Source organism: Notothenia rossii, assembly GCF_949606895.1.
Source record: "Notothenia rossii genome assembly, chromosome: 7".
NCBI lineage: Eukaryota > Metazoa > Chordata > Actinopteri > Perciformes > Nototheniidae > Notothenia > Notothenia rossii.
This window is the reverse complement of record NC_136905.1, coordinates 85,768,294-85,781,021: the sequence shown is the minus strand read 5'-3', so window position 1 is coordinate 85,781,021 and position 12,728 is coordinate 85,768,294. Positions and strand designations below refer to the sequence as shown.

Genomic DNA, 12,728 nt, shown 5'->3' with positions numbered 1-12,728 from the left:
CACACACCTACAGACACACACACACACACCTACAGACACACACACTTACAGAGACACACACACACCTACAGACACACACACTTACAGAGACACACACACACCTACAGACACACACACTTACAGAGACACACACACACCTACAGACACACACACACACACCTATAGACACACACACTTACAGAGACACACACACACCTACAGACACACACACCTACAGACACACACACTTACAGAGACACACACACACCTACAGACACACACACACACACCTACAGACACACACACACCTACAGACACACACACACCTATAGACACAAACACTTACAGAGACACACACACACCTACAGACACACACACACACACACACACCTACAGACACACACACTTACAGAGACACACACACACCTACAGACACACACACACACACCTACAGACACACACACTTACAGAGACACACACACACCTACAGACACACACACCTACAGACACACACACCTACAGAGACACACACACACACCTACAGACACACACACCTATAGACACACACACACACACCTACAGACACACACACCTACAGACACACACACACACACCTACAGACACACACACCTACAGACACACACACACACACCTACAGACACACACACCTACAGACACACACACCTACAGAGACACACACACACACCTACAGACACACACACACACACCTACAGACACACACACCTACAGACACACACACCTACAGAGACACACACACACCTACAGACACACACACCTACAGACACACACACCTACAGAGACACACACACACACCTACAGACACACACACACACACCTACAGACACACACACCTATAGACACACACACACACCTACAGACACACACACCTACAGACACACACACACACACCTACAGACACACACACCTACAGAGACACACACACACACCTACAGACACACACACACACCTACAGACACACACACTTACAGAGACACACACACACACCTACAGACACACACACCTACAGACACACACACACACACCTACAGACACACACACCTACAGAGACACACACACACACCTACAGACACACACACACACACCTACAGACACACACACCTATAGACACACACACACACACACACCTACAGACACACACACACACACCTACAGACACACACACTTACAGAGACACACACACACCTACAGACACACACACACCTACAGAGACACACACCTACAGACACACACACTTACAGAGACACAAACACACTTACAGAGACACACACACACCTACAGAGACACACACCTACAGAGACACACACCTACAGACACACACACCTACAGACACACACACACCTACAGAGACACACACACCTACAGAAACACACACACACCTACAGACACACACACCTACAGACACACACACCTACAGAGACACACACACCTACAGACACACACCTACAGACACACACACTTACAGAGAGACACACACACACACGCACCTACAGAGACACACACACACACACCTAGAGACACACACACCTACAGAGACACACACACACACACACACCTACAGAGACACACACCTACATACACACACACACCTACAGACACACACACACACCTACAGACACACACACCTACAGACACACACACACACACCTACAGACACACACACACACACCTACAGACACACACACACCTACAGACACACACACCTACAGACACACACACACACCTACGGACACACACACCTACAGACACACACACCTACAGACACACACACCTAGACACACACACCTACAGAGACACACACCTACAGAGACACACACACCTACAGACACACACACACACACCTACAGACACACACACACCTACAGACACACACACCTACAGACACACACACACACCTACAGACACACACACCTACAGACACACACACCTACAGAGACACACACACCTACAGACACACACCTACAGACACACACACTTACAGAGAGACACACACACACACACGCACCTACAGAGACACACACACACACACCTAGAGACACACACACCTACAGAGACACACACACACACACCTACAGACACACACACCTACAGACACACACACACACCTACAGACACACACACCTACAGACACACACACACACACACCTACAGAGACACACACACACCTACAGACACACACACCTACAGAGACACACACCTACAGAGACACACACACACACACCTACAGAGACACACACCTACAGACACACACACACACCTACAGACACACACACCTACAGACACACACACACACACCTACAGACACACACACACACACCTACAGACACACACACACCTACAGACACACACACCTACAGACACACACACACACCTACGGACACACACACCTACAGACACACACACCTACAGACACACACACCTACAGAGACACACACACACCTACAGAGACCCACACCTACGGACACACACACACACACCTACAGAGACACACACACACCTACAGACACACACACCTACAGACACACACACACACACCTACAGAGACACACACACACCTACAGACACACACACCTACAGACACACACACCTACAGAGACACACACACACCTACAGAGACACACACACACCTACAGACACACACACACACCTACAGAGACACACACACCTACAGAGACACACACACACACACCTACAGAGACACACACACCTACAGACACACACACCTACAGACACACACACCTACGGACACACACATCTACAGAGACACACACACACCTACAGACACACACACCTACAGACACACAAACTTACAGAGACACACATCTACACACACACACCTACACACACACACACACACACACACCTACACACACACACACACACACACACACACACACACCTACACACACTTACAGAGTCAAACACACACTCACAGAGATACACACACTCACAGAGATACACACTGTCACACACACACTGTCACACACACACTGTCACACACTGTCACACACACACTGTCACACACACACTGTCACACACACACACTGTCACACACACTGTCACACACACACTGTCACACACACACACACACACTGTCACACACACACTGTCACACACACACACACACATACACTGTCACACACACACACTGTCACACACACACACTGTCACACACACACACTGTCACACACACACTGTCACACACACACACACACACTGTCACACACAATGTCACACACAGTCACACACACACTGTCACACACACACACTGTCACACACACACTGTCACACACACACTGTCACACACACTGTCACACACACACTGTCACACACACTGTCACACACACACTGTCACACACACACTGTCACACACTGTCACACACACACTGTCACACACACACACTGTCACACACACTGTCACACACACTGTCACACACACTGTCACACACACACTGTCACACACACTGTCACACACACACTGTCACACACACACACTGTCACACACACACTGTCACACACACTGTCACACACACACACACACTGTCACACACACACTGTCACACACAAACACTGTCACACACTGTCACACACACTGTCACACACAATGTCACACACAGTCACACACACACTGTCACACACACACACTGTCACACACACACTGTCACACACACACTGTCACACACACTGTCACACACACACTGTCACACACACTGTCACACACACACTGTCACACACACACTGTCACACACTGTCACACACACACTGTCACACACACACACTGTCACACACACTGTCACACACACTGTCACACACACTGTCACACACACACTGTCACACACACTGTCACACACACACTGTCACACACACACACTGTCACACACTCTGTCACACAAACACTGTCACACACACACTGTCACACACACTGTCACACACTCTGTCACACACACACTGTCACACAAACACTGTCACACACTCTGTCACACACACACTGTCACACACACACACTGTCACACACACACTGTCACATACACACACTGTCACACACACTGTCACATACACACACTGTCACACACACACTGTCACACACACACTGTCACACACTCTGTCACACACACACTGTCACACACACACACTGTCACACACACACTGTCACATACACACACTGTCACACACACTGTCACATACACACACTGTCACACACACTGTCACATACACACACTGTCACACACACACTGTCACACACACACTGTCACACACACACACTGTCACACACACACACTGTCACACACTCTGTCACACACACACACTGTCACACACACACTGTCACACACAAACACTGTCACACACACACAAACACTGTCACACACACACTGTCACACACACACTGTCTCACACACACTGTCACACACACACTGTCACACACACACACTGTCACACAAACACACTGTCAAACACACACTGTCACACACAGTCACACACACACTGTCACACACACACACTGTCACACACACACTGTCACACACACACTGTCACACACACTGTCACACACACACTGTCACACACACACTGTCACACACACACTGTCACACACTGTCACACACACACTGTCACACACTCTGTCACACACACACTGTCACACACACACACTGTCACACACACACTGTCACACACACTGTCACACACACTGTCACACACACACTGTCACACACACTGTCACACACACACTGTCACACACACACACTGTCACACACACACACACTGTCACACACACACTGTCACACACACACTGTCACACACACTGTCACACACACACTGTCACACACACACACTGTCACACACACACTGTCACACACACTGTCACACACACACTGTCACACACACACTGTCACACACACACTGTCACACACACACTGTCACACACACACACTGTCACACACACACTGTCACACACACACTGTCACACACACACACACTGTCACACACACACTGTCACACACACTGTCACACACAGAATCTGCCTTTTCATAATTTTTGTAATTTCATTAAATAATCAGAATTTGTTTTGTAATGTATTCATAGATTAAGTTTTAAATAAAGTTTCATCTTCTGCTCTCCATAATGAACTGAATAAAACACGAGTTTCCTCCTGCTTTCATTTCAGTTGTTTGGGAGTAATTGTAATAATGGATTCATCTGCGGATCATTTTCTTCAAAGTGATAAAATATCTTAAATATTCTTTACTCTGTTTTATATTCGTGTTGGAACACCAGAGTGTGTGTGGAAACCTCACAATAAACCAGAGCCTGATTCAGAGGGCTGCAAAAGACCAACACACACACACACACACACACACACACACACTTACAGAGACACACTCACACACAGTCAGTAGATTAATATAATGACAGAAGAAGACAAAGGCTGAGAGTGAATGAGGAGGAGACGCTCGTGTGAACTGTGTTTAATCTGCAGAGTGGGTGGTCCCCCACACACACACACACACACACACACACACACACACACACACACACACACACACACTCTGTATTGTGAGATGAGGGTGGGCTGCAGACTGTTTGATCAGACTGAAGTAGCTGCTATTCATGTCTCTGTGCAGGAATGTGTGTGTGTGTGTGTGTGTGTGTGTGTGTGTGTGTGTGTGTGTGTGTGTGTGTGTGTGTGTGTGTGTGTGTGTGTGTGTGTGTGTGTGTGTGTGTGGCAGCTGCTCATTGATCACAGACAGGGCGCTCTGACCCTTTATTAAAACAAATTCTTCAAAAATCTTATTTTGGTGCTCTTATTTTGGTAGTCTTATTTTGGTGCTCTTATTTTGGTAGTCTTGTCCTGTTTTATAAGTTGTATTATTATCATTAAAATGTTTTATCATCATTAATAATATATGTTGTTATTATTATGAAGTAGTAGAGTATTTAAACTTTAAACATTTGACTGGTTTTATTTATGTTAAATTCAGCCCTCAGAATATCACAGTTCTTCAGTAGAGCTGCAGCGCCCCCTGCTGGCCGCTCTCTGTCCACGCACTCTGCGCACGCACACACACACACACACACACACACACACACACACACACACACACACACACACACACACACACACACACACACACACACACACACACACACACACACACACACACACACACACACACACACACACACACACACACACACACACACACACACACAACCTGAAGTATTAATAGTATTATTACCTGTGTACATGTCCACCAGAGAGTCCCTGAGCTCTGCACTGGGCATCCATGATGGTGAGGTCACCTCACTGCTGAGAGAACACACACACACACACACACACACACTTTAATATTTTCCACAGTGTGACAGATTACCCAGCATGCCTCGCTGCAGAGCCTCCTGTTAATATTATATATATATAATGTATAATATAAACAAACTCCTCAGCCCCCTGGACACCACCACTCAGTCATTCACAGTCGACAAGTGCAGCTCTTTTCTCACATGTCTTCAAAGCAAAATAGACAACATCTACAGCAGCTTAACCACCACCACACCTACCCCCCCCCCCCCCCCCCCCCCCCCCCCATCCTGCCACCCCCTGTCCCTCCTACTGACCTCCCTGATCTCCTCACAGGGATGAAAACTGCCACCTGCACCCCGGACCCCATCCCCTCCAGCTTTGTTAAGGCCTGCCTTCCTACTCTCTCTTCACTCTTCACTACAACAATCACCTCCTCCCTGTCCTCTGGCCCCGTCCCACCGTCCCTCAAAATAGCTGCTATCACCCCTAACCCTAAAAAACCCGTACTCCACCCTGACAACCCTAATAACTTCAGACCAATCTGGAACCTACCCTTTCTGTCCAAGCGTCACCTCTATGAAACTTTTCAATCCGGATTCCGCTCAAAGCACAGCACCGAACCCGAACTCCTCAAAACCACCAATGGGCTTCTCGTCTCCTCCGACGCCGGTAACCTCAACATCCTCTTCCTCCTTCGACACCATCAATCACTCCATCCTCCTCACCCGTCTTGAAACCACCTTCAACATCACTGCCCTCTCTTGGTTCACATCATACCTCTCTGACAGATAACTGCAAATCCCCCACCGCTCCCCTCCCCCAAGGTTCGGTTCTAGGCCCCCTCCTCTTCATCCTCTACCTGCTTCCCCTCGATCACTTAATCCGCCGTCATGGACTTCAATTCCACTGCTTTGCCGACGACATCCAGCTTCTCCTCTCCACCAAGTCCATCTCCACTGCTCCCCACTCCATCCTGACAGACTGCATCACTGAAATCCTGGCTCCAACTCAACTTTCTGAGACTCAACTGCGATAAATCTGAGATAATAATCATTGGACCAAAAAAGCTCAGGAGGTATCCATAACTTCACCCGTCTACGTGCATCCCCCTCCCCCATCTACGTGCATCCCCCTCCCCCACTGCTGCAGAAACCCTCATCCACGCCTTCATCGCCTCCCGTCTGGACTACAGCCTCCTCTATGGTTCACCTGCAAAAACCCTCAACAAACTTCAATACATCCAGAACTCCGCCGCCCGTCTACTCACCCAGACCCTAATCCGTGAGCACATCACCCCCGCCCTCACCAAGCTCCACTGGCTCCCCACCCCCCAGAGAATCCAGTACCAGATCCTCCTGATGACATACAAATCCCTCCATAACCTGGCCCCCCCACCTGACTGACCTCCTCCACATTCCCACTCGCTCCCTCCGCTCTGCTGCTGCCAACCTCCTGCCCCCCCCCCCCCCCCCGGACCGACCTCAAGTCCTGGAGCGCAGAGCCTTCTCCATTGCTGCACCCACCCTCTGGAGCTCACTCCCCCAATCCATCAGAGACTCTTCCTCCCTCACAGCATTCAACCACTGACCCCCCTCCCCTATTTTCTGTTTCTCTTTTTGTATTTCTTTCTGTTTCTTTGTTTTTTTTAATTCTCTGTGAAAGCGTCTTTGAGTTTCTAGAAAAGTGCTATACAAGTCTCATGTATTATTAATATGATATTATATATTCGTATCTTACGGTATATTGTTCTGTAGAGTTAATATCTTCCTTCGTGCTCGCTGCAGAGCCTCCTGAGCGTCGGCAGCTCTGCCGGACGCCATCAGCTCACCTGAGCACACCTGAGGCCTCCACAGCAACACACACACACTACACTGACAGCTGATTGGCCGACAGCCAAGGTTAATCTTTAATGAGGGGTCAGGTGACTCAGGAGCAGCTGTCAGCCTCTCAGCGAGGTAGATATTATACTATATTCAAAACTGTGAGAAGAGTCCCAATCTTTTGAGATTTTTGACTTTTTGGGAGCAGGAACTTGGACCATGAACTGGGATCACATGAGACCACCAGCAGTGACATCACAGGGTGGAGCGAGGCCCTGATTGGCTGACGGCTCACTGACTGGTTTCTGTAATAAAGCAGACGCAGTGACAGCTTGTTTTATTCTTTATTGATGATTTAAAGTATTTATTAAAGCGTATTCAGTTGTCCTCCTGTCCTCCCGTCCCCTGCTTGTCTCTCAGCAGGGAGTCCAGCAGCTGCAGGTCCACGCGGTGCTTCATCACGAAGCGTCCGTTCAGGTGGAAGACGGGAATATCCAGAGCGTAGCGCTGCCTCCAGACAGCGTTCTGAGGGAGGGAGATATCCACCTGCTGCAGGACAAACTGCACACACACAGCTATCACTTTATATTTCTATATTATATGATATATTATGACATCGGATGGAGACTCACTCTGTGTCTGAGAGGCTCCAGCTGCTCTTTAGCTTCGTCACACAGGGGACACGGATCCTGTGGAAACATCAACAAACGTCTTTATTATGGAAAATTGAAGACTGTAAAACTGATGTAATTTATCATATGTGGAAAAATAAATCAACAAACTTAAGTCGTCTTTAAGCTACAACACTTCCTCTTTACGTCAAATGAAAGCACTATATCTTGTAACTTAATGACGGCCTTTAGTGAACAGAGTCAGAGTGGGTAAAGAGAGAACAGTCTGGAGATACGAGGTTTCATTACCTTAGTGAACAGAGTGGGTAAAGAGAGAACAGTCTGGAGATACAAGGTTTCATTTTAGAGAACAGAGTGGGTAAAGAGAGAACAGTCTGGAGATACGAGGTTTCATTACCTTAGAGAACAGAGTGGGTAAAGAGAGAACAGTCTGGAGATACGAGGTTTCATTACCTTAGTGAACAGAGTGGGTAAAGAGAGAACAGTCTGGAGATACAAGGTTTCATTTTAGAGAACAGAGTGGGTAAAGAGAGAACAGTCTGGAGATACGAGGTTTCATTACCTTAGAGAACAGAGTGGGTAAAGAGAGAACAGTCTGGAGATACGAGGTTTCATTACCTTAGTGAACAGAGTTAGAGTGGGTAAAGAGAGAACAGTCTGGAGATACGAGGTTTCATTACCTTAGAGAACAGAGTGGGTAAAGAGAGAACAGTCTGGAGATACGAGGTTTCATTACCTTAGTGAACAGAGTGGGTAAAGAGAGAACAGTCTGGAGATACAAGGTTTCATTACCTTAGAGAACAGAGTGGGTAAAGAGAGAACAGTCTGGAGATACGAGGTTTCATTACCTTAGTGAACAGAGTGGGTAAAGAGAGAACAGTTTGGAGATACAAGGTTTCATTACCTTAGTGAACAGAGTGGGTAAAGAGAGAACAGTTTGGAGATACAAGGTTTCATTACCTTAGAGAACAGAGTGGGTAAAGAGAGAACAGTCTGGAGATACGAGGTTTCATTACCTTAGAGAACAGAGTGGGTAAAGAGAGAACAGTCTGGAGATACGAGGTTTCATTACCTTAGAGAACAGAGTGGGTAAAGAGAGAACAGTCTGGAGATACGAGGTTTCATTACCTTAGAGAACAGAGTGGGTAAAGAGAGAACAGTCTGGAGATACAAGGTTTCATTACCTTAGAGAACAGAGTGGGTAAAGAGGGAATAGTCTGGAGATACGAGGTTTCATTACCTTAGAGAACAGAGTGGGTAAAGAGAGAACAGTCTGGAGATACGAGGTTTCATTACCTTAGAGAACAGAGTGGGTAAAGAGAGAACAGTCTGGAGATACGAGGTTTCATTACCTTAGAGAACAGAGTGGGTAAAGAGAGAACAGTCTGGAGATACGAGGTTTCATTACCTTAGAGAACAGAGTGGGTAAAGAGAGAACAGTCTGGAGATACAAGGTTTCATTACCTTAGAGAACAGAGTGGGTAAAGAGAGAATAGTCTGGAGATACGAGGTTTCATTACCTTAGAGAACAGAGTGGGTAAAGAGAGAACAGTCTGGAGATACAAGGTTTCATTACCTTAGTGAACAGAGTGGGTAAAGAGAGAACAGTCTGGAGATACGAGGTTTCATTACCTTAGTGAACAGAGTGGGTAAAGAGAGAACAGTCTGGAGATACGAGGTTTCATTACCTTAGTGAACAGAGTGGGTAAAGAGAGAACAGTCTGGAGATACGAGGTTTCATTACCTTAGTGAACAGAGTGGGTAAAGAGGGAACAGTCTGGAGATACGAGGTTTCATTACCTTAGAGAACAGAGTGGGTAAAGAGAGAATAGTCTGGAGATACAAGGTTTCATTACCTTAGTGAACAGAGTGGGTAAAGAGAGAACAGTCTGGAGATACGAGGTTTCATTACCTTAGTGAACAGAGTGGGTAAAGAGAGAACAGTCTGGAGATACAAGGTTTCATTACCTTAGTGAACAGAGTGGGTAAAGAGAGAACAGTTTGGAGATACAAGGTTTCATTACCTTAGTGAACAGAGTGGGTAAAGAGAGAACAGTCTGGAGATACGAGGTTTCATTACCTTAGAGAACAGAGTGGGTAAAGAGAGAACAGTCTGGAGATACAAGGTTTCATTACCTTAGTGAACAGAGTGGGTAAAGAGAGAACAGTCTGGAGATACAAGGTTTCATTACCTTAGTGAACAGAGTGGGTAAAGAGAGAACAGTCTGGAGATACGAGGTTTCATTACCTTAGAGAACAGAGTGGGTAAAGAGAGAACAGTCTGGAGATACGAGGTTTCATTACCTTAGTGAACAGAGTGGGTAAAGAGAGAACAGTCTGGAGATACAAGGTTTCATTACCTTAGAGAACAGAGTGGGTAAAGAGAGAACAGTCTGGAGATACGAGGTTTCATTTTAGAGAACAGAGTGGGTAAAGAGAGAACAGTCTGGAGATACAAGGTTTCATTACCTTAGAGAACAGAGTGGGTAAAGAGAGAACAGTCTGGAGATACGAGGTTTCATTACCTTAGTGAACAGAGTTAGAGTGGGTAAAGAGGAAAAGAGTCTGGAGATACGAGGTTTCAGAGCGACGTGGCCCCTCAGCAGAAACATGATCTGAGGACAGAAACAGATATTCACTGACCTGTCGACCAATCACAGAGCAGGGCGGAGTCCTCTGAGCGCAGCGACCAATCAAATGTGAGGAAATTCTCCGGCAGATTCAAGCAGTGTTTGAGATGTTTGAGGAGGCTTTCAAAGATTCTCTTTTAAATGATGGATATGTTGTTGTGTACCCGGCTCAGAAGAGATAAATAATAATAACAAAAGACTACATCAATTAAAAAAATATATAAGTAAATGTATTTAAACTATGTGTTACTCATAACCTCATTAAAAACATCACAGATAAACAAAAAAGATATTGGCGTTAGCTTTTAGTTGTCAGTCTGTTAGCTGTCAGCCTGTTGGCTGTTAGTTGTCAACCTGTTAGCTGTCAGCCTGTTGGCTGTTAGTTGTCAGTCTGTTAGCTGTCAGCCTGTTGGCTTTTAGTTGTCAGTCTGTTAGCTGTCAGCCTGTTGGCTTTTAGTTGTCAGCCTGTTAGCAGTCAGCCTGTTGGCTTTTAGTTGTCAGTCTGTTAGCTATCAGCCTGTTGGCTGTTAGTTGTCAGCCTGTTAGCAGTCAGCCTGTTGGCTGTTAGCTGTCAGTCTGTTACCTCTCAGCCTGTTAGCCTGTTAGCCTGAAAGCTGTCAGCCTGTTAGCCGTCAGCCTGTTAGCCCTCAGCCTGTTAGCCCTCAGCCTGTTAGCTCTCAGCCTGTTGGCTCTCAGCCTGTTGGCTGTTAGCCTGTTAGCTGTTAGCCTGTTAGCTCTCAGCCTGTTGGCTGTTAGCTGTCAGCCTGTTGGCCTGCTAGCTGTCAGCCTGTTGGCCTGCTAGCTGTCAGCCTGTTAGCTGTCAGCTGTCAGCTGTTAGCTCCCCCCCTGTCTGCCCTCTGAACTCACCCTCTCTCCCGGCTCCGCTTCTCTCTCCCTCCTCTCTTATCTCTTCTCGGTTTCGGTCGGTTTGATAAAAGTTTGGAGCTAACAGATGAACTTATTTTTCTTCTTCTACTGCTGCTGCAGGTTCCTCTTCGTCGGTGGTGTTACGGAATGTAGCGCTAGCGTCATGCTGTGGCTGGAGTAGGAACATCGTCTCATTCTGATCAGTAATTATTAATCAAATAATAAAAACAGTAACTTAAAGGTCCCATGTCATGGCCATTTCTACTGATCATAATTCCATTGTTGAGGTAAACTAAAATAAATATATACTGTGCAATGCTCCAAACTCACATTGGTTTCTCATACAGCATCTCTGTATAGTATGTGTATTCACTCTCTGTCTTACACGCCTTGTTGGAGCTCCTGCCCCCCCCCCCCCCCCCCTGTGAGCTCAGTGGCCGTCTGCAAGATAGCGAGACACAGC

General features: G+C 46.9%; 2 protein-coding genes across 2 annotated transcripts in view; both read right to left on the bottom strand.

The window, feature by feature from the left end:
• LOC307046522 (uncharacterized protein) overlaps nt 1-6,261 on the bottom strand; it is a gene marked incomplete at its 5' end in the record, with an annotated part of 49,334 nt that extends 43,073 nt beyond the window's left edge. The window contains one exon of the mRNA XM_079692897.1: nt 6,252-6,261. Within this exon, the coding sequence (XP_079549023.1) occupies nt 6,252-6,261 (10 nt within the window). The remainder of the gene's footprint in view (nt 1-6,251) is intronic.
• Nucleotides 6,262-8,461: 2,200 nt separating this feature from the next.
• cUnh5orf63 (chromosome Un C5orf63 homolog) lies at nt 8,462-12,424 on the bottom strand. Its single transcript, XM_079693355.1, has 4 exons — nt 12,266-12,424; nt 11,294-11,383; nt 8,769-8,825; nt 8,462-8,697 (listed from the first exon to the last, which is right to left on the bottom strand). The coding sequence occupies exons 2-4, from the start codon at nt 11,378-11,380 to the stop codon at nt 8,515-8,517; spliced, it is 327 nt and encodes a 108-aa protein (XP_079549481.1). The 5' UTR covers nt 11,381-11,383; nt 12,266-12,424; the 3' UTR covers nt 8,462-8,514.
• Between the last annotated feature and the right edge of the window lie 304 nt (nt 12,425-12,728).

Bases quoted from the DNA above. Each gene is read 5' to 3' on its own strand.
- cUnh5orf63 (XM_079693355.1), bottom strand. From the start codon at position 11,380: ATGTTTCTGCTGAGGGGCCACGTCGCTCTGAAACCTCGTATCTCCAGA. The intron at 8,826-11,293 runs GTAATGAAACCT...ATGTTTCCACAG, and splicing joins CTCTAACTCTGTTCACTAAG to GATCCGTGTCCCCTGTGTGA. The intron at 8,698-8,768 runs GTGAGTCTCCAT...GTGTGTGTGCAG, and splicing joins TGGAGCCTCTCAGACACAGA to TTTGTCCTGCAGCAGGTGGA.